General features: G+C 58.7%; 1 protein-coding gene across 14 annotated transcripts in view; it reads left to right on the top strand.

Annotated features, from left to right (window-relative positions):
- Nucleotides 1-25,551, top strand: part of FBRSL1 (fibrosin like 1) — a 92,855-nt gene that overhangs the window by 12,152 nt on the left and 55,152 nt on the right. For 13 of the 14 annotated variants that reach the window (XR_010022441.1, XM_063084788.1, XM_063084780.1 and 10 more), the window contains exons 2-3: nt 5,881-6,081; nt 24,190-24,294. Coding sequence is in view for 13 of the 14 variants with exons in the window: in XM_063084788.1 (XP_062940858.1) it covers nt 5,881-6,081; nt 24,190-24,294 (306 nt within the window). In the remaining variant the exon portion in view is untranslated. Of the gene's footprint in view, nt 1-5,880; nt 6,082-6,882; nt 10,019-24,189; nt 24,295-25,551 lie in introns of those variants that run through there. The other variant, XM_063084841.1, reaches the window with a different exon arrangement.

The raw sequence follows: 25,551 nt of genomic DNA, 5'->3' as shown, positions 1-25,551 counted from the left end.
CTCCACAGTGCACAGCAGAGACCGGCAGTTGACCGTGGAATCTAGTTGAGCTTGGTCAGAGGGTGGGTCAGGTAGGTAGTGAGGGGCCCCCTCTTCCCCTAATGCAGCCCTCACATGGGCCCTCTGTCCACACGCCTATTCGCGGCACTGGCTTCTCCCTGGGCAGTGCTGCCGCACCCGCCAGGTCTGCCTCAAGCCTGTGAGCTGTCCACGCCACAGGGTGGGGTCTGCTTTGTCCGCAGGTGACAGTGCTGGTCACACAGTGGGGGCTCCACAAAGGTCTCCCCACAGGGCCAGGGTGGTACACAGCAGGTGTTCAAAGCACTCTGCCCAGGCAGTAAAGCAGGGATGTTTAAGCCAAGCTGGGTCAGTTGGTGACACCCGGGCCTCCTGGCGCCCAGCCTCCACCCCACCCCAGCAGCCCCTCCTGCCTCCTGGGTTCTTATGTGGCAGCCCACACAACAGTCACTTGGAGCCTTGACCAGCACCAAGGAGGTCTGTGGTCTTCACGTCGTCATGCTGGTGGCAGCCCTGTGGTGGCCTACGAATTCCGGGTGCCGCGCCTTGCCAGGGTGCAGCCAGCCATCTTCCAGGCAGCTCGGCTTGCTGGGGACAGGACCTCAGGCTCGTGTGGGGTGGGCCATGAGAAAAAATTCAGGCGGTCAAGTTGACAGATGTGTTGGGCAGGAGAGACACAGGGGCCATAGCTGGAGGGGCAGTTAGGGTCCCCACGCCAGGGTGGGGGGTGGGGGCTACACGGGAGTGGTCTCCATTGTCAGCTCCCATCCAGCTTGTGGCCTGGGGCAGATGGACAGCAGTGGCCAGTATGGGGGCCTCTGAGTTGGCTGCAGGTGTCTGAAGTGGCCGGAGGGACCCAGTGGGGTGGGCACTTGGGGTGCTGCCTGCACAGAGACCCTGGGCTGGGCTGGGTTGGATTTGGTGGGTGCAGTGGGCGGGGTGGGGACAACCACAGCTTGTGAACAAGTAGGTTCAGGTGAGGAGGGAGGGCCAGGAGTGCTGGGGAGGGAGTGGGCTGAATGCTGCTTTTTTAATTAGGGTGGTTAGGGAAGTTGAGCCGACCTGTGCAGGCTGGGGAGTGAGCCACGTGGATGCCAGGGCAGAGGGTCGGCTGCGCCTAGGCCCGGGCAGGCGCAAGCAGGCCTGGAGGCCACTGCAGGGAGAGCTGTGGAGTTTGCATCCAGACCTGACACGGGCGTGAGAAGCAGAGGCTGAGTTTTTGGCCTGAGCTCTTGGAGTAAGGGAGACATGAGCCTCTGCATGAGCCCCTGGGAGACAGGTCAGCTGGAGAGCCGGCTTCCTGTCCTGCCTGATAGGACCCTTGGGGGCTCCAGGCCTGACCTTGCCTGGGGGTGATGTGGTCATCACATGGGGCAGGAAGTGAAGGGGAGATCTCAAGTGCCCCATCCGCAGGGCCAGGCCTTCCTGTAGCCCGATAGCCTCGTGCTCCCGACAAGGGCTCTGGGGGAGAGGCCCTGACATGGTTCCAGGAGCGCTGGCCAGCCTGGATGAAGGGGGTGGGCCAAGCTAGGAGGGAGTAAGCAGCCTTGCCCCGTGAGGGGAGACTGGGGATCTTCTTGCTGACTTACAGTTTTATCTCCGTAGTTGGTTTACTGTGGTGCAATTAGAGGGGTTTTTTTTGTTTTTTTTTTTCTTTTTTTTAAAAGATGACCGGTAAGGGGATCTTAACCCTTGACTTGGTGTTGTCAGCACCACGCTCACCCAGTGAGCCAACCGGCCATCCCTATATGGGTTCCGAACCCGTGGCCTTGGTGTTATCAGCACCGCACTCTCCCGAGTGAGCCACAAGCCGGCCCCTGCAATTAGAGGTTTTGATGGTGTTGCATAGTAATGACATTTAGGGGAGCTGAAAACAGGTAAAATGGCTACAGGAAAATCTAGTCAGCGATTTCTCGGCAGTGAGCACCCAGCCTCAGTGGTCATCCTGGGAGGGCAGTAGAGAGGTTTGGGAGCCTGGCTGTGCTGGAAGGTGTTGACCACCACTGTGGAGCCCTCGCCTCGAGCAGAGAGGGCTTCCTGGCTCCTTCCTGCAGGGCCCTGCACATGCAGGCATGGGGTCTGGCACTCACACACATGCGCTGACCTAGGTGTGCACCACAGAAGGGAACATGAGGCTCAGGGCCTCCACTGCACCAGCCCTGCAGGACTCCCTGCCTTCGGCCTCTCTGCACAGCCACCTCCATTGCCTGTAGTGATAGTTGGGAGCTGGGGGCCCTCAGGGCCGGGCTGGGTGGTGAGTGGTGCCTAAGGACGCAGATCCTGGACCACAACTGAGGCCTGTCAGTGCCTCAGTTTCCTCATTTGACTCTGGGGTAGTCACAGCACTGACTTCATGGGGTCGTGTGTGGATCTGACGAGCAGATGTTTGTTGGGAGCTTTGCGGGGCAGTTGACATAGACCCAGCACTCCCTGTGCTGAACGTAGAACACATGTCCGGCTCCCCTGCCTCGGCTCAGTTCCTGGCCTGGACCTCCAGTTTCACTCCCCTGATGTGAACCTTTCAGGCTCTTTCATGGATCCTGCACCCTTGTGTGGTGGAATTCCAGCACCTTCCCTGGAATTGCTTGAGCACCACCTGTGTGGATAGGACTGTAGGTGCCCCAGTTCAGGGGTGAGGCCATCCAGGACATCCTCTCAGGCCATGATTCCTGTCCCAACCCCACCCAACAGTATACTCTGGGAATGGATCAGTTCCTCATTCAAGCATTGGGGATGCTACGACCACCACACCACTCCTCTGTTCATGGCCTTGGAGGGGTGGCTACACAGCCTCTCTGAGCTTCATTGCTGATCCCTCAGGGTGGACGTGTGGTGACGAAGTGACTGTGCTCCACGTGGCATGCAGCACTGAGGGGCCTGTCCTGGTGGGTTGAGCAAGTGTGTTGGGTTCAGTGATGGGGCCAGCAAGGGTCCTGCCGTGTGGCATCCTGCTGTCAGGCCCTGTGGGGCAGTGCTGTGGTGTGGTCATGGGGTCTCTGAAACCAGCCAGATACAACCCGCAGGCTCACCATCGCCCTGGAAAGCCTGGAATGGCCGGCTGCGCGGCTGTGTTCATCATTGCTGGCAAGACCAGCTGGCCCTGTCCCAGGTTAGGTGCTTTTCCTGTCTTCAAAGGGCTGCAGGTAGACAGTTGGCTTGCTCTCTTGCCTCAAGAAACTCAGAATAGGGTGTAGAGGATGGTCCCACTGGTACCCCACGGGAATTCCTTGTTCTCACTCAGGACCCTGTGGACACAGGGTCTGTTGCTGAAGCCCAGGATGCCTGTGGGACTCTCCTGGCTGCTGCTCTTCAGCAGCATCTGGGACCCTGCCCTGGGGCTGAGCAGAGGGGAGGGATGGATGCTGAACCAGGAAACGGCCCTGTGCTGGGTGTGACTTTAGGTGGGGTGAGGCCAGAGGGTTGGTCTGTGGAAATGGAGGAGGGTCCGGAGCAATCTTTATTTTTTTAAAAGCAAAGAAAAGCCAAAACAGGTTTACAGGAAATGTGGTAAATTTAAACAGTTTGCAGTTAGCAAATGTATCTTTTTAGCCACATGTAAATAATGTGGTGACTGGAGAGATTGCCTGAATCGCCTCGTGAGGCTGGGACAGGGCCTGGAGGAAGGGTCTGCTTCACCGCCCCCACCACCTGATTCTCCAGCTGACATTCTACTGTCTGCCTTGTTGCATGTCTGTTCTCTCCGTATGTCCCCTTCTGTCTTTTTCTGCTCATTAGAAAGACAAATCCCAGTTCAGCCGGGTGTCCTGCGTGGCAGGCTGTGGTTTTGTGGTTTCAGTGAAAGTTAGCACCTTGATTTGTTCCTACTTTTGATTGCGCACTGCAGTCAGCTCCATTTTCTCTGCTGCAGCATTTGATGTGTCCCAAGTCAGACCCTCATAGCCAGGCAGGAGTGGGAACCGTTTCTGTTGACTTCAGCAGATTGGGTCTGGAGCCTCCCAAAACAGCCTGGAGGATTCTGGGGGTACGAGTAGGGGCTCTTCAGGGCCTCACTGCTCTCAGGGCCTGTGTGGGAACAGGCTCTGGTGGTCGCATGTTAGGTCTGGGGAGAGCAGATGCAGGGGAGTGGGCCCAAGGGAAGGCGAGCCCTCCCCACCTCCCCACCCCCCTGCCAACGTGACCCAGGACAGGAGCCCAGAGGCTGCATGTTAAGCCTAAGACAGCAAGGAGTTAGAGCAACGGGCTCTGCCCTGGCAGGTAGGATGATCAGGGAATGCTGCTGGTCATCTCAGGGACTCAGACTCTGTGTGGTGGGGAGTGGCTGGCATCACTAGAACTTTCCTGTCACTGTTGTCTGCATTGTCACTGGATGGACAGCCAAGGTTTTCCTCCCCAGGGACACCGATGGCCCTACACTGCAGCAGGTCTTCCCACCAGGCCTGCTCCTGTTCCAGGGAGGCAGATGCGGCAGCTCTGAAGTGGCCCCTTCCCTCGGGCGTCCCTGCTGGTGTTCTCCCAGCTCTTCCCCCCTCTGAGAGGATTCTGTCCCTGGGTGGGCTCTCCTCACTGGCCGGCTGCCTCTCGTGGAACCTAAATTTGATGTGCCATGTTTGTCTCCTTTCTGCTCTGGTTGCTGGTGCCTGGAGCCAAGCTGGCACACAGTAGGTACTCATTGCCAGTTTATTGAATGCAGAGGTATGGGACCCCCAGAGACTGGAACCCCTGATGCCCACAACACAGCAGGGGGCTGGGACATCTGGGGCTGCCCACAGGCTTGCACAAGCCGGACCTCTGAAGGATCTGGTATGGGGGAAGGGGCTGATCAAGGGGCCCAAAAGAGACCAGCGGGATTGCAGGTGGCCTGCGGCATGTCTGATAGTTTGAAGGGTGAGTGTGGAGAAGGGTCTCTGTCCCAAACCCATAGGCCCATCCTGGAGCATTGACCAGATCCCCTCAGGCCCTTGTAAAAGCAGGGAGGGTGTCACCTGTATGGTGCTTCCTGTGTGTGAGGATATCACCTGTGGGGCACTTCCTGTGGGGTGTGGGGTGCCACCTTAGGGACACTTCCTGTGGTGTGAGAGTATCATCTGGGGGGGTCTCTTCCTGTGGGGTGTGAGGGTGTCACCTGGGGGCCACTTCTTTTGTGGTGTGAGAGTGTCATCTGGGGGTCTCTTCCTGTAGGGTGTGAGGGTGTCACCTCGGGGGGGCGCTTCCTATAGGGTGTAGAGTGTCACCTAGGGGGGACACTTCCTGTAGGGTGTGGGGTGTCACCTGGGGGGCTACTTCCTGTGAGGTATGAGAGTGTCATCTGGAGGGTACTTCGTATGGGGTATCACCTGGGGGCCACTTCCTGTGGCATGTGAAGGTGTCGCCCAGGGGCCACTTCCTATGAGGTATGAGGGTGTCACCTGGGGGACCACTTCCTTTGGGGTGGAGGGCGTCACTTTGGGAAGCACTTCCTGTGGGGAAGGCTCCTGTGGTCTCTGGCCCCCAGCCCAGGACACTCAGTGTTAAAGAGAGTCCTGGTCTCCGAGCAGGGCTTCAAGGGCAGCCCCAGGAAGGGCTTGGCACCTACTTTCTGCTAGAACTTGATGAGGCTCCACACTGAGCTGAATTGGCCTCTACCCTGTTACTGGCTGGGCCCCTGGGAGACTCACTCATTCCTGTCCCCCAGTGGTGACAGGCCTGTACCAGCCATCTCTCACCTATTTCCCTTCATTTCCTCTTTGAGGGGAGGCTCGAGGCTCTTTCCCACTGAGGTGTGGCCCTAGCCTGATATTCTGCTCAGGTAGGGGATCACCTCCATGTAGGCACTGCCATAAGCCCAGGGCCCAGCCCTCAGCGCAGTGTGGTCCTGTGGAGTGTCCCCACCAATTAACGGGCTTTCTCTTCCTCTCCCTGCAGAAGGACATGGCTCTGAAGCCACATGAGCGGAAGGAGAAGTGGGAACGTCGCCTCACCAAGAAGCCCCGGGAGTCAGAAAACTGCCCATCTGCAGAGCCGAGTGAGAATGGGCGGCCCCTGGAGGCAGGCAGCCCTGAGCAGGACGTAGAGCCTGCCTGTGCTGGGGGGGCCAAGAAGGTCCCGCTGCAGCCCTCCAAGCAGGTGAGCATGGGACCCTCCCCTACTCGGGAACTCTGCTACAGGGTCTGTACCCACCTCCCCAGGCGCCCCAGGGACCACACCAACACCTGGACACCACCCATCACCATGTGGCCTGCCTGGCAAACGCCCTCCATCGTTGCTGGGCTGGGGTATGGGGCAGAGCAGGGGCAGGTGCCGGCTGCCCGCGGAGTTGCAGCTGGAGAGAGGCCTGCTTGGGGCTAGTGCTGAGCCTCTCCCAGGAACAGGAACACTGGTGAGGGGCGTGTGCTGGGCTCTGGGCGGAGACATGCCAAGCTGGTAGGCTGGCCCCGTTTCCCTGCTGCGTCTGTCAGGTTCCGCCGACCGTGGGGTGTCCAGCGTGTCCGTGAGGAGTGCCGAGCGCACTCCTGCTGCACATGCAGCACTGTCTGCTATACCACGCGACATGGGGAGGGGAGCACTCAGTCCCATGGTGGCCGCAATCACATGACTTGTGGTTGGTGGTCCAGGGCTCTGCCTGCCCTGCCTGGGGACCTTCCTGCCTGGATGGGGTCAGAGCAGGTGGAAGCTTGGCGCCAGAGGCTTCCCCCAAGCGTGGCGTTCTATCCTGGCTGACCCATCAGCTGCTTTCCTCCTTGGGGACCCACTGGTCTGCGCCTTCTTTTCAGACAGGGGCTCTTCTTGGTGTTTCAAGCTACACTTTCAGCTCCTTTGGGAAGTGGGCTGCTGGAGAGGGGGCAGCATGTCTCAGGGGCCTGGGCTGGATGGGGGGGTCCGCAGGCACACCTGCCCAGGTGGACACGTGCTCTTTCTTCCATGCAGGTGTGCTCCCCAGAAGGGGGGCCGCTCCCAGCCAACCACTGGGACCAGAACGGCCCGGCCCAACGCCAGCAGCAGCTCCAGCCCAGCCAGCCCAGCCAGCCCCAGGGGTCCCTCCCAGCCCCGTCGGTACTCCCGGACCCCGGGCAGCCCTGCCAGCCCCAGCGGCCACTCCCGGGTCAGCACAGCTGGCCTCAGCAGTCACTTCTGGGCCTGAGACAGCCCTGCCAGCCCCGGCGGTCACTTCTGGGCCCTGGTCAGCCCTGCCGGCCCCAGCGGTTGCCTCCGGCCCCAGATCAGCTCTGCCGGCCCCAGCGGTCACGCCTGGCTCAGCCCTGCCGGCCACATTGGACTCTCCCAGGCCCCAAGCAGCGCTGCCGGCGCCTGCGATCCCTCTTGGCCCCCTGCCTCCACTGCCGGCCCCTGCGGTCCCTCCTGGCCCCATGTCACCGCTGCCGGCCCCTGCGGTCCCTCCTGGCCCCATGTCACCGCTGCCGGCCCCCACGGTCCCTCCTGGCCCTGTGTCATCGTTGCCGACCCCTGCGGTCTCCCCTTGCCCCTTGTTACCGCTGCCGGTCCCTGCGGTCCCTCCTGGCCCCATGTCACCGCTGCCGGCCCCTGCGGTCCCTCCTGGCCCCATGTCACCGCTGCCGGCCCCTGCGGTCCCTCCTGGCCCCATGTCACCACTGCCGGCCCCTGCGGTCCCTCCTGGCCCCGTGCCTGCACTGTTGTCCCCTGCGGTCATGGTCCACCCCATGTTTCTGTGGCCAGCCCAGTAGGGCTTCTTCAGGACAGCGCCGACCCCTGCGGTCCCTGCTAGCCCAGTGCCAGCAGTGCCAGCCCCCACGGTCACTCCTCACCCTGCGACCACGCCGCCGGCCTGCCAGCTCCCTCTCAGGCCAGTGCTGCTGCCCCCGGCGGGCACTTGTAGCTCCACACAGCCAGCCCCGCAGGTCCCTCCTGGGCCAGCCCAGTCGCCCCCAGCGGTCACTCCTAGGCCTAAGTCAGCCCCAGCAATTAGTCGAAGCCCCAGAGCAGCCTGTCCAACCCAAACCTTCACGGCTGGGCCCAGGACAGCCATGCCAACAAAAGCGACCACTCATGGGCCCAGAACAGTCCTGCCAGCCTCTGCGGTCACTTCTGGGCCCAAGCCAGCCCTGCAAACCCCAGCCATTACTTCCCATCCCTGATCGCCCTTCACTCCTGGGACAGCTGGGTCCACCCCGCCGGCCTCTCCTAGGACCCCCATGCCAGCCACGGCGTTCCCTGTTGGACTTGGTGCCAGCCCGTCAACCCCAGCTTTCACTTCTGGCCCTGGGCCGTCCCTGCCGGCCCCTAAGGTCACGTTGGACCCGATCCTCTGCCCCTGGGGTGGCCCGCCATGCCCCGTCTGTGAGCCCTGGAGCGTGATGCCCTGAAGGTACCTCCCTGGATGCAATTTCTAGACCTCCCCAGTGTGGGAAGCAGGCTGGCAGGGCCCAAGTGCCAAGGCCACTTCGCTTCTGGGCCTGGGAGGCTTTGCCGGACTGGGCTGAGACCTTCTTCAGACAGGGCCAGGCTGTTTGCTGTTGGAAACCGAGGCTCAGCCAGAGGCAGGAGCCCCCGCAGTGCCATGATCAGGCCAAGGCCCACTGCACCAGGAGGAAAGGACACGGACCCTGGCATCTTCCCACCCTGCCATGCCCCCCCCCACTGGTGTCCCAGCCTCTTGGTGTCACCATGCCCCCACATGCCTGTACTGCTTTGTGTTGTACATGCCCCTGGGAGAGGGAACACAGCTACCCCAAGGGCTTGGAGCTTGCTGGGGGGTCCCTCAGCGTCTTTCTGTGCCTCTAAATTGCCAACACTGTCCTTGCATTTCTGAGTCTCCATCACGCCCATCCCAGGCAAACCACCTGTGCAGTTGTCATGTGTGGGTGTGTTTGTGTGTGGTGTGCACATATGTACAAGTGTATGCCATGTGCTCCTTTGTGTGGTATGCATGTACACATGTGCATGCAGTGTATGTGGCACGTGTGCCACTGTGTGTGACATGTGTGCGCCTCTGCATGGGCATGTTTGATTGTGGGGGAATGGGAGGGCTGGCCCAGGCCCTGCTCTTCCTGGACCCCACCCCATCTGGCCAACACACATCCCCTACACCCAGGCAGAATACCCTAGTGCAGATTTGTCAAGATGTGGGTTCCCCCGAGGCTGGACTTCGGGTTCCAGCCTCTCCCCTCTGGCAGTCGAGCAAGGCTGGTGTCCACTCCAGGGTCCTGAAGCTGCAGGAGGAGCACAGACAGGGCCAGCTGGTGGATTAGGAGCTGCTGGTGAGCGGAGGCTCCCACCCCCACCTCTTAGGGCTCTGCCTCCACCCACTGTGGATATGTACTGAAAGGGGGGCTGTTGGGTCTGCAGACAAGGAGAGCTTCAGGGTTGGGTGTCCAGGGCCATGCTTGGGAAGCCCTTTCCCCATGGCCCCTGGCCACATTCTGTCTGGCTGTTGGCTACCCCATCCCAGTCAGACCTCACTACAGGGCTCCCTCTGGGCCTCACCTCCACCCATTCCCTTGCTCCCCTGTGGTTAGGGGTCACCCACCCCTCGCCCCAGATCCTGGTCTCAAGTCTGCTGGAGGCACAGGCACAGGAGCAGGTGTCTCCAGGGAGGGGGGAAGAGCCTTGGCAATGACTTTGTCTCCAGACCTCCAGGGACCCTGTGTATCAAGGTGCCATTTCCAGAGAGCAACGCTGGCCACCTGGGCTGAGGAGCCAGGAGGTCTCGGCCAGGTACCTGCACAGTGCTTTATGCACTTAGTCTCATCTGGCTGAATGGCCACTACTCGAACTACCTGCTCATGGACAGGAGGGAGGAAGGTACCCTTGATTTCTAGGCCTAGGCTGTCTGCTGGCTCCCAGCCCCCCACAGGCTCTCCAGGGGTCCTGACCAGGCTCTGGGAAGTTCTGACCAGCCACAGCCTGATGTCCCTGGCCCTCTCCCCCACCCCACCCCCGCCAGGGCAGCTCTGAGCACCCTCATCTGAGCCCCCCACCCTGGTGCAGGCCCCTCCTCTGGTGCTCGCCTAGGGCCTCCATCCTGGAAATGCGGGCTTATTTTTCTGATAAAAGAAAATAAAAAGTGCCGTGGCATTATTTTTTATATTAGTATTTCCATTTATAATTTAAACAGATAAGCTTGTCTCTTATGTGATTTGTTTCAACAAGTGGTTTTTATACATCTGGACTTGGCTCTCGATTATTAAATTCTGGCTGAACAGAGGGGAGGCCTGGGAGCCTATTCTTGCCTGCCCTGGCCCTCCCTGTCCTGACTGTGCTCAGCATGGCAGGGGCTTTGTCCTCCAGACCCCTAATTCAGGGGCCTCTGGGCCTGCCCAGGGCATGTCTGGGGGTTGGGAGGGGGTATATGTCAGGATTCCCATCAGGCTCATCCTGTGGGGGGCCATCCACCCTGGGGTGGGTGCTCTGGAGATCCACCTCCCTGCAGGGAGTGTGGGGCTCCTGCAAGAGTTGAAACCACTCTGATTCTGCCCCTCACTAGACAGGCACAGAGGGAGGGAGCAGGGCAGTACCCTCAGTGCTTGGCACTGCTCGTGTGCAGGGCGCCTGCCATGGGCGCTCCTGTCCTCCATGGAAGGAAATCTAGGGCCCAAGTCCTGCTGAGCTGGACTCAGCATTTCGCGGGGGGTTGAGGGGAGTTCCCATCTTGCCATAATTGCCCGTGAAGTTGCTCTGGCAGCTTCTTTGCATCACTGAGGTGCCCCTGCAGGCTCCTCTGCCTTGTGAAAGGGCTGAGGTCACATTGCAGCATTCTCTGTGCTTACACACTGAGGGGGGTGGTGGTTTAAGCCACTCCCCCCACCTGCTGTTTCCAACGGGCCATCCCTCCAGTTCAGGTCCATCCCTGCATGCTGGGGGGGTGGGGGGCCCTCTGAGTGTGCATGTCTGTTGAGATGGGGGAAGAGGCCGTCTGGATGCAGAGACTTTCTGGGCTAGGAGTACTGACTGAAGTGCTTGGCTGCCCCTTAGTGGGGGAGACCAGACTGACAGTGGGCAGACTGCGGGGCGGCGGGTGGAAACTGCAGCTACCTAGGCTGGCCCCACCCAGGTCCCCATGGCCCAGGGATGGGGTGGGATGTGGGGGACACCTGCTGAGTACGCCACTGGGAACCTGGCCTGGGTGAGATGTCCACAGCTGGCCTTAGGCCTGAGGTGCCACTGGGGAGGGTGGAGCTGGAGCCTTCAGGACCCTGAGGGGCCAACCATGTGTCAGCTACGCCTTCTGTGTCCTGGGGGTCCAGGGTTCTTGGGGAATCCTGCTGCCAGGTATCGTCTCTGGGAAATGCCATTCTTTGTGGCTGGATCTTTGAATTTTCTGAGCAGCAAGAAACATGAGTTTTTCAGTGGATTTGCAATTTTGAAATGTTGGCTAATTCTAGTTTTTATGACTTGCCTTGCTGACCAAAGGACACAGCTGTGGGAGCCCTGCCTTTCCTGTAGTGGGGCTCTGGGCCTCTCATGGGCAGCAGATCTGGGCCCTGAGTGGTGTGAGGGGTGCAGCCTGTTCTTTCTGGGAGGGGCTTGGTGCTTGGTGGGGGTGGGCTTGGGTCTGGGCAGCTGAAGAGAGACAGTGGGCCAGCCCAGCCTGAAGGCAGGGGGTGGAGTGAGTGGATGGGGTGGTGTGGAGGGCCACCCACTGCCCAACTATGAAGACCCTATTGCTGCTTCAGGGACCCCTCTGGAGGCCAGATCTGGTGCAGTGCCCAAGTGACCACTGACCCTTTGGTCCCCCCTTGGGGCCTCCTGTGCCCAACCCTGCACTGGACGGCACAGCACAGAGCTCCCCTCCTGGGCATGGTGGTCTCTCCCCCTCTGTAGAATGGGCTGTGCCTGGTCTCTGCTGAGCCCTTAATGGATAAGGGTGATCTTTGTGGTTTGTTGAGGGGGTGGAGGAGGGGATGTTGGAGTGGGTTCCTGTACAACAAACTGAAGCCATTTATTGTGCCTTGTGGGAGGCGGGGCAGGCCCACTGAGGGGGTTGGAGGTGGGACAAGCCTCAGGGGGTCCTGAGTCACCAGGGTGGCCCTGGGGAGGGGATGTGAGTGTGGGCAATCACCTAGCCACCAGGGCACCCCGTCCTCCCCTGAAGTGTGTCTGGGTGGTATATCCAGTGTCCATGTCTTGGTGTGCACAAATGTGCCCACCCAAGCTCTGCCAAGTGTGTGAGTGTGTTCCACTGGGCTTCCCACAGGCCTGCGCTTCATGGTGGAAATGCCACCTGGGAGGACAAAACCGTCTGAACCTTCTCCATTCACTCACATGGCAGGTTTCCTGAGCACCTGCCCACGCAGCCGCCACCTGGGCAAAGTGGACGCCTCGGGGAGCTCAGCAGACGGAGCTGCCTCTAGAGACATCACGAGCCCTGGGCACCACGCCTCCATCCTCAGTGGGTTAACAGAGATGCTATGATTGGTGGGTGGCTACCACAAAGGAGGGGCCAGCAAATACGGGGGCACCTGGTGGAGGGAACAGCCGTGCAAAGGAAGCAGGACCACACCTGAGGTGACCAAGGAAGAGTGCGAGCCTGTCCAGAAGTTACGGGAGGCCTCAGAGCCTGGGGGAGGGCCTGTGGCCATGGTGGCTTTGCTTTGCGTGAGATGAGAGGGTCTTGGAGGGATTTGAGCAGGGTGCAGCCTGACCTGGGATCCCTCTGGCTCTGGCCACCTGGCATCTTCCAAGGTGGGCCAGGATCCCATGCCAGAGCAGGCAGACCCTGACCCTCAGACACTGAAGCTTGCTCTGGGCTGCACTGACACTGACCAGGCAGAGGCTGCCGGCCCTCCTCCAGCCAGAAGCTGCAGTGACAGGTGGGACATGCCCAGTAGCTTGCACAGCTGTGGGGAAATTCTCGGGGAATTAGCAAGAAGCCCCTGCCAAGGCTGGATTGGGTGGGGCCGTGTACAGAGGGAGCAGGCGCACACTCCCGTAGGGCACCAGGGCCTTGTCCAGGTGAAGGTTGTGACCCTGCGGGTGTGGGCAGGCCTGAGCACTGATAGGAATTTCATGTGAGCTACTTGTGGAATTTTAAGTGTCCTAGTAGCCACACTAAAAAAGTAAAAAGAAGCAGATGAAATTAATATGTTTTTATTTAAGTCCATATATTCAAAATAGTATCTTTTCAGCATGTAATCAATATGAAAATTATCAGTGGGACATTTTACGTTCTTTTTGCACTAAGTCTTGGGAAGCAGTGTGTGCCTTGTATTCACGGTGTTGCTCACTTCAAAGTGGCCACATTGCACGTGCTCAGTGGCCGTGCGTGGCTCGGAGCAGGCAGCTGTTGGGGGGCTATGCAGGACGCTGGAATGATGAGTCCTCTGTGGTCATTCTCCTCTTGTCCTGCTGTCACTCCTGGGCTTCTGCGGGTGGTCCTCTTGTTCTGCAGCTCATCCCCACACAGTGCCTGAGCACCCACATGTGTCAGCCTAGACATAGGGCTCCCTCTCACTCAGTATGAACAAACCAGAACACACGAGCTTCTGAATTTCTTCCCCCATTTCAGGGAATGAACCTAGTCTCTACCCAGATGATTGGGCCAGAAATTGGGAACCTTCCACTCTTCAGCCCCCAACCCTCACACACTGTGCACCCAGGCAAGTGCTTGGCATCTGCCCCCCATGTTTCCCTGAACTGAATTTCATGAGAAAATAATGAATACATCCAACTTTGTGGTGCTTAGAGGAAAATGTCTAGCTTTAAGTGCTTATGTCAGAGAAGAAATGTCTGAAATCAAAGCCCTGAGGTTTCTCCCTAAGAAGCTGGAAAAAGAAGAGGGACATAAACCTAAAGAAGGAGGGAAATGATACACATAAGAGCAGAAATTAATGAAATGAGAAACAAAAGAGAAAATGAACAAAACCAAAAGTTGTTTCTTTGAAAACATCAAGAAAATTGGGAAATCTCTAGCTAGGTTGATTAAGAAAAAAAGAGAACACAAATTACCAACGTCAGGAATGAAAAAGGAAACATTACAGGTGCTACTGACATTAAAAGGATGATATGGAAACAATTTCATTTCAATAAAATCAATAATTTAGTTGAAATGGACAAATTGCTTGGCAAGTACAACTTACCAAGGCTGTCAGAAGATGAAATAGACCATGAATAGTCCTGTATCTAGATGTTAGATTGGATTTCTGGATGTCCAAGTTTACCCGTCTTCAGCGCCACCTCCCCAGGCTGACCTGCCTCCGCCTTTCTCCAGCCTGACATCAGCTTGTCTTTTGTCATGTGGTCAACATGCACCAACTCGTGTAGCCTTACCACACCCCATGCAGTGGCATGTTCTTGTCATTCCCACTTTCAGATGAGGATACTGAAGGGGAGGAAAGAAAGAGCTGAATAAGGTGCCCAAGTTCAGCACAGTGGGTGGCTGAGCCCAGATTGAAACCCAGGCATGTTGTGGAAGCTTCCCAGGAGCCATGCCCTGGAAGACTCCTGCCTTCCCTGCCAGCCTGTGTGCAGGTTCCTCCCAGAAGCCCATTTGAGCATGTCCTTCCCCTACTAAAAGCTGTCTGGAATGTTCCCTCTAGTAAAGTCCAGACTCCTTGATGTGCCCCGCCCCAGGTCCTCTGTGGCCTGCCCTCACCCTCCCTCAGCTCTGATGCCCCTGTTCTTGTCTGTGCGCTGTGCCGCACTCATGCTCCCCCACACTGAGTGGCTGCCCCCTGCTGCTCTGCTCATGCCAAGCCACAATGCCAGTTGTGTCCTTGTCATTTGCTTGTTCATTTGGGGTTTTCTAGTCACTTAAACAACTAAAAGGTTGCCAGACTGGCCTGGATAGAGTCCTTCCAGAAGATTCACTCTTCATCTCCTAGTAGCTGAGCTTCATGGAGAGCATGCTCTGCCACTTAGGAGCTGTGTGGCCTTCATGCCCTGGTGTCCTTGTCTGTTCACGGGTGAGGAGGACCTGGAGTGTTGGAACTACACTAGGTCCACAGCCAGCCCTGGCAGTGCCTGGCCACCATTGTTACCAGTGGTTTCTCCCTCACCCCAGGAGCCACTCCCCTATCACGCTGCAGTCCTCCATATGGCCATGCCTGTCATTGGTTTTACGGGACCTTGAGTGTTTGGCATGGGGGGTTGCCGAGGGAGGTGGGGTCTGCATCCCACACTTGGCAAACAGGACCTCGCGGCCTGCGGTTCCCCCGCTCCAGTCGGCTCGGAGGCAGCCACCCTTGTGTAGCTGGGCCCTGCCCTGTGAGCCGCTGCCAGCATGAGGTCAGGAGCCCAGTACGGAGGTCGGGAGCCTAGTACGGAGTCAGGAGCCCAGCGCAAGGATCAGGAGCCCAGTGCAGGGGTCAGGAGCGTGGGCTCTGCAGCTGAGCTCTGCCCTTCTCACCACTACTGCCTCTTCCAGGGTGGCCTTGGGAAAGTGGCTTCTCCTTTCTGGACTTCCGTTTCCTCATTTATAAAGTAGCAATGTTATTAATAGTACATTTTTCTCAGGTTTGTTGAGATGGTAAAATGAGTTAATGTGCCAGCTGTGTACCCCTCACGAGGCTGCCACTGTGGTGATGGCTTCTGCTTTTGTTATCAGGAGCTCTCAAGTCCCTCATGCAGCAGCAGTCATGGCGGGGCCTTCAGGCAGAGCACTATGCCAGTCAGTGGCTTCGACTCTTGGGCCTGGGTCTGCCATCCTAGGGAGCAGCAGGCTGGGTCGCTGAGTGCTGGGAGCCTTCCACCAGACATGGCCCTCATGTGAGCTGGGTCCAGGAGAAGGGCATCCTGGGAGGGCCCAGGGTCTTGCCAGTGAAGGCACTGTTCAGTGAGGATGGAGGAGGGAGCCTGGGCACCCAAGCCTGGCAGGTGCCACGCCCCATCTGTTTCCATAGGCTCAGGCCCAGCCAGTTATGGTATGGTGCAGTCATTGGGCACATACTTCTTTGAGCTTTTTCTCAGTCCCGTTCCAGGCCCTGGATGCAATACGAAGGAGGCATATCACCATCTGCTCTTGTGGAGTGAAGTGTGGCTAGGAGGACTGCATTGAGTGTGGCCACAGTCCTGCCTGGGTAGGGGAAGATAGGGGGCCAAGCAGAAACCCTTGTGCAGAGGGCATAGCCACCGGGACCTGGGTGGTGTGTGCCTGATTCTGGGGGCAGGACAGGGCTGCCAATCCTGCCCCTCCCCAGCAAGCAGGAGTGCAGATGCAGGGCCTTGCGGACACATGTGCACAGCTGCATGCGCTCACATGAGTCCCCATCCCCAAGAGCCTGCTGGCAGCACGTCTCCTAGGGTAGCCAGCATCACCTGTACAATCTGTTGTGCGTCTCCATCCATCCGTCTGTCCATGTATCCACCCATCCATCCCTACATCCACCCATCTGTCCATCCATCTGCCCATCCACCCATTTGTCCATCCACCTGTCCACCCATCCATCTGTGCATCCATCTGTTCACCCATCCATCCACCCATCCACCCTTACATCCACCCATCTGTCCATCCATCCATCCATCTGTCCACCCACCTGTCTGTCCATCTGTCCAACCATCTGAACCCCAGCAGAAGAATGTGGAACAGCCTAAGGGAGTGACCAGCACTGGGGGCTGCGGTTTCTAGAAACTCTGGATCATTTGCAAATGACCTGCCTGAGCTCCTCTCCACTGTGCCCACCTGTGCTTGGCAGTGGTGATGAGACAGCCCCTGCCTGCTAGCACTCACAGTCTTACACGGGGATGGACAGACAGCAACCCTGCTTCACCTTCAGAGGGACACTCAAGATGGCAGGAGACTGAAGGGCTGCCTTGCCCAGCCTGGTTGGCATGGAGAGTGCATGGAGTGTGCAGAAGGGCTTCTGGGAGAAGTAAGGCCCTGGGTAGGTGTGGGCCCAGAGGAGAGTGGAGAGAGAGCCCTGGGGTCTCGTAGGCAGTTGATTTTCCCTCATTCTAGAGCCTCTGACAGGGCCTTTCTCCTGCCCACATGTCATGTGGTGACCGCCCGCTGCAGCTGGGCTGCAGTGCCAGACCCACCAGCAGGTGCTGCCATCAGCACAACAAGACTCCAGCCTGGACATTCCCCATAGCTGAGCCCACAGGGCCCTGGCAGTGGCCCAGCTCTCTGCACTCTAAGTGTTGTAGGTTGAGTGTGCATAGAAGAAAGCCCAGGGGCTATGCAGGCAGATTATGAGGTGGCAAGGAAGCCAAGAACCCCTCCAGTGCCCCCACAAGGAGGTACACAGCTTTTCTTGTACCCCAGCAGCATCTGTGGGAGGGTTGCCCTTCTTTGCAGGTGACACTGTTCCCTGAGGCAGCCCTGCCCATGTTGACCACAGAACTGGGTCACTTGGGAGTAAAACTCATCTGAGCTGGGCATGGGTGGGTTTGGGGGGGGTGGCAGCAACCAGAAACAAAGTGCAGGACACGTCGCCCAGTGCAGGACATGTCTGCCAGTGCCACATGTTGTGAAGAAGAGCTGCAGGGGAGCGGATCTCCAGACTGGGTGGTGTGCACTGTTGGCCCCCTGCCTGACCAGAGGACCCTTGACCCCAGCGCAAGGTGACCACGTGGCCCTTGGGGTCCACAGAAATTGGGTGGTTGATAGCGGAGCAGTGGCGCTACTAAGGGCAGGGCAAGGGGAGCAGGTGGAGCAGGGAGCAAGTCACCCTGCTTGTGGGAGGGACATGTTTGGGGTGGAGGGAGACGTAGAGTGGGTTCTGTCCTTGCTAAGTGGAGGGGCCAGCTAGACATGTGGGGAAGGCCAGTAGTCAGGATTCAGGGGCTTGGCCAAGCCTGGAGACATACACGGGGCTTCCCGAGCAGAGCCCTGAGACAGATCCGGATAGCCCTGAGGTCCGGGGTGTGGGAGCGCCCACCATCTGGCCTGGGACCCTGCACTGAAGGCTTTAGGGGTACAGGAGAGACCCCTCCAGTGAGGGGAGCCAGGGCCCACACTTAGCTGTTCCAGGCACCTGCTCCAGGGGTCACTGGGCAGCTTCTGGGGTTCACAGACACACTGGAAATTGGGGGCTGGCCTGGGAATGGGCAAGGGCTGTGGGAGATGGGAAAGCAGGGCATCTCTTGTGGATAAATACAGCTCAGCCCCTTCAGCATCTTTTCAATCCACCCAAAGCTCAAGTTCTGGCTCAGAGAGGTCCTGAGCCAACATAGGGTCATGTACTGGACCTTCGACCAGGAAGCTCAGCCACCCATTGCAGTCCTGCTAGGCAGGGGCATCTTGACCTTTGGTGTGCATAAAAGTCACCGGAGGAGCTGAGGAAAGTCTCTAAGCCCATACTCCTGAAGTCCAGTCCCTGAGGGAAGCTCAAGAGTCCTTAAAGCCCCCCAGGTGACCACCATTTGCAGCAGGGCCAAGAGCCAATGTCCTGGATGGTTGAGGGCATGGGGAGTTGTTTCCCTAAGAGGAAACTGGGTTGCTGTGAGAGAAGGAGTGGAGGCTGGAAGGCCAGAGCAGGGATGCAGTGTGTGTGCACATGTGTGTTTCCACGTGGACACAAGATGGCAGGAGCTGGGCTACTAGGAGCCTGTGCTCTGTTTCTGCAGAGGCATCTGGAGTTGGCCATGGGGGGCACTGGTTCCTTTTTCCTGCAGGGACCATGGCACAGCTGGATGGGAGTGTGGGGGACCTGACCTCCACCCCACATCCCAGGGGTCTGTCCTGGGCCTGGTGGGTCTGAGGAAGCCACAGCTCCCTTCTCAGGATTTCCCAGGATCTGCAGCAGAACAGCAGCCCAGGAGCCCCCACCCCCCACCCTCAATCCAGGGAGTAGGCTGACCCCCCCACCCCTACCCCCAGTCCAGGGAACAGGCAGCACCCCCAAGCCACCCTCTTTCCCAGGCCTGTCAGTACAGGTGTGACAGTTTATGTGAGACTTGCCAGGGCTGCCATGTACAGCTGTTCAAGCTGTGCACTGCAGCACTCCAGGACCACCATTCCTGCTATCCCTATAAGTGGTGTGTGCATCTGCTGTGACAGTCTGTGTGTGCTGAGGGAAGGGGATTTCTGCTGTTTGCACACAGGTGTTCTGGGGGCGAGTGGGGGTTTCATGTGTGCCCCACTCCGGTGTGCAGTCTAGACCGGATAGTGTGCACTGGGGCAGGTTTCTTGGGAGCAGGCAGGGTGAGGTGCCAGAAGTGGTGTCCATAGGTTTCATGTGTCTGCACGTGGTGGAGGAGGCAGCTGGGCAAGTTGGGTTGTGTGTGGTGGCATACCTGTCCACGTGAGTCCAGGGTGGCGTGTGTGCCTGTGCTGGCAGGTCTGTGTTTCCCTGCGGGTCTGGGGTTTGCATGTCCCAGTGGGCTTGCTTCTGAGAGTGAGAGGTGGATCAAGCCTCATTATGTCCTGGAAGGGCCAGCCTTGTGCCCAACGCCCACCCAGAGGGTCTGAGCCTCTGTGTGGAACCACATGCTTCCTGCTTGCCAACAGTGGGAACTGGGAGGCCCTGGGGGGTAGGGAGCAGATAGAGTCTGCTGGGGGGAGGGGTGCAGAGGGGACCTGTTGGGGGGTACAGGTTCAGGGCGGTCTTCTGGGGAGAGGGGTCTGGAAAGAGGGCTGGACACTGAGAATATTTGATGCTCTAGTCTGCTGGTCTGAGGGTGGTGTTCAGAGCTTGCCAGCTCACAGGAGCATTGTGAAGTTTTAGGGAATTTTAAGCCGGGTGTTAAACTCTTGGGGGCTAGAATCTGCTGTGGTGTGAGTGTTGGCACCACAGGAATTGGCAGGCACTACTAGGTGGGTTTTTCCCCTCCCCCAGGGAGCTGGGTACCTCCACACCCCACCCTTGCTGATTGGGATGAGTTTGGCCTCCCTCCCCACCTAGGAACCAGTTGGATCTGAGCACATCTGGCAGAAAGACCCCTTGGGCCTCCCCCAGCTACCCCCTCTGCCAGGAGGGTGTCACCTGGCAGGGATGGGTGCCCGAGGCCCATCACCTGTGCCCACAGATAACCTGGTGCAAGTCCCATGCTGCACTGTCTATGCACCTGTCGGCCCTGCCCAGCCACATGCTTGGAGAAACTGGGTGGCAGTTATGGCATCTATCTGTTAGTCACTGTTAGCGCTGCTATCTTCATCACACACACACACCCATATCCCTTCCACCCCTTCTCCAGTGTCCCAGCCAGGCTCTCCCGGGTCAGGAAGGACCAGCTGAGTCCCGCTCCCTCCCAGGGTCCCCTGTGGCCCTCAGGGCCACCTGCTCGTGCCCCCGCCCAGTCCTTGTCCTGGGTGGCACACTAGTGGCCTAGGACATGCACCACCAGTCAGCTGAGCCACAGGCAGAGGCAGCAGCTCAGGGACGCCCTGGGCATGGCAGCTGGGGTGGCGGGGCCAAGTCCTGGGTCCCCACTCACTTCACTGCACTCTATGGGCCAGGACACGTTGTGAGGACAGCTGGGCCGGGCACAGGACTGGTGCAAGGAAGGCCTGTTGGGATCAGTTCTGTGAGGCTTAGGAGAGTGGCCCCCTCAGCCTGAATTCTTGGTGCTCTGCTGTATCTCCCTGCAAGCTTCTCCCAGACCCTTCACCCCTAATTCCCCCATTCTCTCTGTAGCAGACAGCCCAGGGTCAGGGGTGAGCCCCTGGTGGCCAGCAGGGCCTTTTCTCTGCCCCTCTGGGGACGGGCAAGCCTGGGCTGAGCGTGGAGCTAGCTGTCCTGATCTGGGGCTGCAAGAGCACGGATTCTGCCTGGTAGGTCAGCTGCTGGTCCAGGAGCTCACTGGGAGGACCCCTCAGATAAGGAATAATCCAGACCCACAAGGACACCAAGGATGACACTGCTGGGTTCACCAGTACCTTAGTCATGGTTGACGACTCCTGCCTCCCCCTCCCCCCACTGTTCATTCTCCAAGGCTGTGGGTGTGGGCGGCCCCCCAGCACCAGTCTGGGAGCTCCCACAGGGGCCTGGCTTCCTGTCGCATCTCCACCTACAAACCTCCCCAGGATCTGAGGGGGCACAGGGCGCCAATCTGGCCTCTGGATGGTGGTCTGAGCCAGGCACACTACAAGGGTGAACCTTAAAATGTCTAGAACCCACCACTGCCTCTCAGCTCCATGCTAGCCCTGCAAAAGCACTTCCCACCTGGACCAGCCCATGAGCCGCCTGTACTGCCAACAGCCTGCCCCAGACTGTGCTGCCAACAGCAGACTGTGGGCAGAACAGCAGACAGACCGTGGGCAGAACAGCAGGCAGACCATGGACAGAATGGGAGGCTGACTGGGTGGAACGACAGTGGTCCTTTGTGATGGTGGCATCTCAGGGCTCTGCCTTGCTGAACTGAGCAGAGCCCTAGGGGCTGCGTAGTGATCCTGTGCTCTTTGCCCTGTTTTTCATTCTTAGCACCTGTGTGTTTTTACATGTACTGGGAACAATTGTTTTCTTGTAGGCTCCAGGGAGCAGAGACTTAAGTCTGTTTTGTTCACTGCCCAGAACACCCAGCTCATAGGAGCTCAATAATGCTGGATGTTGGACGGACAGAGGGACAAGTGGATGGGTGGATGGACAGATGGTTGGGTGAGTGGGCAGGTGGGTGGGTGGATGAATGGACAGACAGACAAATGGATGGACGAACAGAGGCAGGTAAGTGAGCAGGTGGATGTGTAGATGGACAGATGGATGGATGGACGGATGAACAGATGGATGGTCAGGTGAGTGAGCAGGTGGATAGACAGGTAGGTGGGATACATGGCCCAGAGGTGCCCCCCCAGGACAAGCAGGGCACCCTCTGGTTCCAGACATGGACTTGGAGGTCCAGGGACTCTGATCTGGAAATGGAGGCATGGCGTTCTTGGCCCCCAGCATAGCTGGCGGGCAACATCTCTGAACAGCCAAGAAGCAGGCAGAGCTAAGGGGCAGCCAGCTTGGGCTATGGGGTTCTGCTTGGGGACAGAATTTGGTGACCAGCTGTTCTGCGTGTCTGGGATGGGGGTGGTTCCCAGGACATGGGACTCAGGTCTTCAGGGTTTTCCAGGAAATAGGGCTTTCAGGTCTGCCTCTCGGAACCTCTGGGTCAGGGAGAAACTAAAGCAGAGCAGCCCCAACAGACTCCACTTTGGTGAAGATTGGGTAAGACATTCCCTCTGGCACCCAGTTCAGAGAGGCGATGTCTTTTGTGCGAGAGCATGAAGTAGAAAGCGTGCCCTGCCTCCACACGGTTCAGTGGTGTGTGGGTGTGTTTCAGCCCCCACTTTCCCTCCCCCCTCACTGGATGTCCTTGTGCCTTGAGCAACTTGCACCACTGTACTCAGCAGCCCTCTCACAGGCCTTGCCTGTCCCTCAATGTCTCTCCTCAGCAGTAAGGGCAGGGCTCACAGGGTGATGACAGACGGTCAGGGTCAGGGTCAGGGCACCAACCTCCACTGCAGCTGCACCAGAACTCCCAGGGCATGGAGTGGAGACTGAAAACTTGCATTCCCAGCAGGCTCCCAGGTGGTGCTGGGGCTGCTGGCCAGGGGCCCCACTTTAAGAACCTATGGACTGAGTAGGTAGGGCACTTGGTTCCTTACAGAGGGCGACAGGACATGGGACTGCCCGGCAAGGCAGCAAAAGGGGACCAGCAGGCACAGTTGACCTCCAAGCATGACTGGGAAGGCCTGTCAGGGTCCAGCTGGTGACAACAGTGACCCCTGGTGGCTTCTAGGTGCCGGCCCTGGGCTCAGCTGCACAGACAATACCGCCATCTAAACCCTCATCGTGCTGCAAGGGGTACAGTCAGTGTACCTGTCTTACAGATGAGGAAACTGAGGCTCAGGAAAGGCCAGTCACTTGCCCGAGGCCACATGGCCAGGAAGAGGCAGCACTGGGGCCCAAGCAGCCAGTGCAGGGTCTGTGGGGGGCACACTCAACTGAGCAGGTCATTTGCCCTCCTACCGGCACTGCGGGGCAGAGCTCCTTGGGGCCTGGGTGTGGCCTGGGCCGTGCCCCTGCAAGCCTCACCTCACTGGGGCTTTGCACATTTGCCGCAGGGACCCGGGTGAGCCCCCACTGGTCATCTGGTGCTGATTGGCACCAGTTCTGGGTCTTGTCGTTCGTACTGTCAGCCACACAAGGAAAGGGGCCTTGGACCCTCGGAGGCCCATGGGGGCTCTGCTGGGGCTGCCGAGAGGTGGGGCAGATGAAGGGGCTCACAGCCAGCACCAGGGGTCTCCAGGCAGGAGCATGCTTGTGATGGAATAACTGAAGACTTGGCTGAGTCTTCACCAAGGGCTCTGGGATGTGAGGTCTGGGGGGTGGTGAGCATCCCCCACAGGCTGTCCCGAGTGCTGGCCAAGAACTGTAACCTCAGTGTGTTCGTGAGGAGACGAGGCCTGGCCATCACAGCAAGGTGCAGGATGTTCCAGGTCAGAGGAGGCCAGAGAGACTGCTGCCCACACTGGCCAGGCACAGCCAGGGCCAGAGGTGCTCATGTTTCTCCCTTCCATCCACTTTATGCAGGTTTGAAATTATTTCCAAATAAAAAATTAAACACCTGCAGGACTTTGGGTCCAGACCACCCAGTCACTTAAACCTCTCTGGGCCTCGGTTTCTTCATCTGTAAAATGGTAACAAGAACAGTTTCTACTAAGGGCTTTTGTGCGCGCAAACACTCAGCACCTGCAGAGCTGGGCATAGCAGCCTACAGTGTATGGTGACGTCAGTAGTGGGAGTCCTCACAGCCTGTCCACTCGTTTGGCAGGTGACAAAGCTGAGGCACAGAGGGCTGAGTTGTGGCCCAAGGGCGCACCGTAGGGAGCAGCAGGCTGCACTGCCAGCCAAAGTGCTTGCTCCAGGACTGTTGTGCCAACTGCAGAAGGCAATACGGGCACAGACAGGGGACAGGATTCTTGCTGCTGGGTCTTGGTGGAGGACTCATATCCCGATGGATGAGCGGCTGCCCAAGTCAGGGCCAGGAAGAGCGCCCCATCCTACCAGGATGTCTTTAAAGTCAGTGGCTCGAGAAATGAGGACACAGCTAACAGCAGCTCTAATGTCACTTTGTGCCATTGGCTTTTCTGGGTATTTCTTCCCCACCCTAGTGTGAGTGAGTTCCATCGGCTTGCCAGCAGTCTGCTCAGTAGATTCCCTGGATTCCCGGCTCTGCGGGGCTCTGTCCCTCCTTCCACCCCTCCCTCAAGACCCCAGGTCCTCAGGGCATGTAGAAGTGAGGATCTACCCACAGTGGCATATCATCTCCCAGAGGAGCCCAGCAGCTGCATGGAGGCCTGGTCTGGGGCCTGGGTGGCTCAGGTCAGGGTACAGGCTGGATGTGAAAGGGACCTGGTCTATGTTTGCCTGAGACAGTGTCTCTCCCTGTCCTCAGATGAAGATCACCCTGTCCAAAGGGGGTGACCGGAACAGTGACGACGACAGCGTCCTTGAGGCCACCAGCTCCCGGAGGAGCAGTCCTCGGGACCAGCTCAGTGACGTGAGTACCTCTGCGGTCCAGGGCACCACCACAGCCACCCCGGCGGCTGCCTGCTGCCGTAGTACGTCCTGCAGAAGGGCGTCCGGGAAGCTGTTTGTTGGGGCCCTGGCAATTTCACATGAAAGCTTTGCTAGTGATCTGCATTTTGCCTTCATCACAGCATGATTTTTTACTAATCAGGACCTCCCATTAGGAGCGATTTAAGGAGGAACGATTAGGAGCTGGCAGGAGCCTGTCTGAAATGTTGAACTTGCCAGGTGGCAGCCCATGTGCCAGCGGCTGTGGTGGGGAGGGCAGGCTGGACAGCTGACGTAGCCTCAGGGTGGGCACCCTGAGCACAGCGTCTACCACGGGGACACCCCCTTGCAGGGTCAGGAGGCGAGGGCGTGCTTAGCAGCTGAGGTGTTTCTTAAAATATCGGCAGAAGGTGCTTCTCCAGTCCAGGGGGTCTGGGACTGACGGGGAGTCCATGGGCCCCTGAAGGTCCGGTGGCTTGGCCTGGGCCTGGGTCCAGGACACACCTTAGTGTCCCCAAGGGAGGGTCTCTGTGGGAATCAGTGATGGAGTCAGTTAGAAGTGGCCTCGGAACCCCATCATGGGGGTGGCTCAGCAGGGCGCAGCCAGGGCGCTGGTACCCCCACACTCAGAATTTGGCCAGTGATGGGGGCAGGCCCCAGTCAGGGCTTCTGCATCCCCTTCATCACGGTGTGGGAGCAGCCAGGGCAAGGGGCTAGGGTGGAGGCTGAGGGGCCACGGCTCAGGATTGGGGTCGCCCAGGGCCAGATGGGTTTTCCGAAGAACTAAATTGAATATGTGTGATTCGTTATCATTTAAATGGGGTCCTGGGGGAGGGCATCCTGGGCGTGGGAGGGAAGCGCAGGAGGTGTAATTGCCCAGCTCCCTATCTTGTTGCCACAAGATGGGAAAATAGGCCGGTAATTGTCTGGGGCTGTGGGGGCTGCCCTAGTTAGCACTTCTCTAATTGCCAGCCCTGGATGAATGAAGATGTATTCCGAGCACAGCCCAGCTGAGGCCGTGAGGCTGCAAACCCGGGGGCAATTATGGCCCCCACCCCATGCAGCCTGCAGGGCCAGAGCTGGGGCTGGGCAGCCCCAGAGGGCTCTGTCTTCTGTCCTCCAAACTGCCCTGAGGTGGGGACCCATCCAGGGTGGGCTCTGCCTGGCACAGTCCCCCCAGGAACTGACCTGGCCCTGGTGAGGGTCTGTCTGAGGAAGCAGAGGGGGGGGGTCTCTGCCC

Source organism: Cynocephalus volans, chromosome 2 (genome assembly GCF_027409185.1).
Source record: "Cynocephalus volans isolate mCynVol1 chromosome 2, mCynVol1.pri, whole genome shotgun sequence".
NCBI lineage: Eukaryota > Metazoa > Chordata > Mammalia > Dermoptera > Cynocephalidae > Cynocephalus > Cynocephalus volans.
The sequence above is the reverse complement of the archived record's forward strand: the minus strand, read 5'-3'. Positions and strand labels throughout refer to the sequence as shown.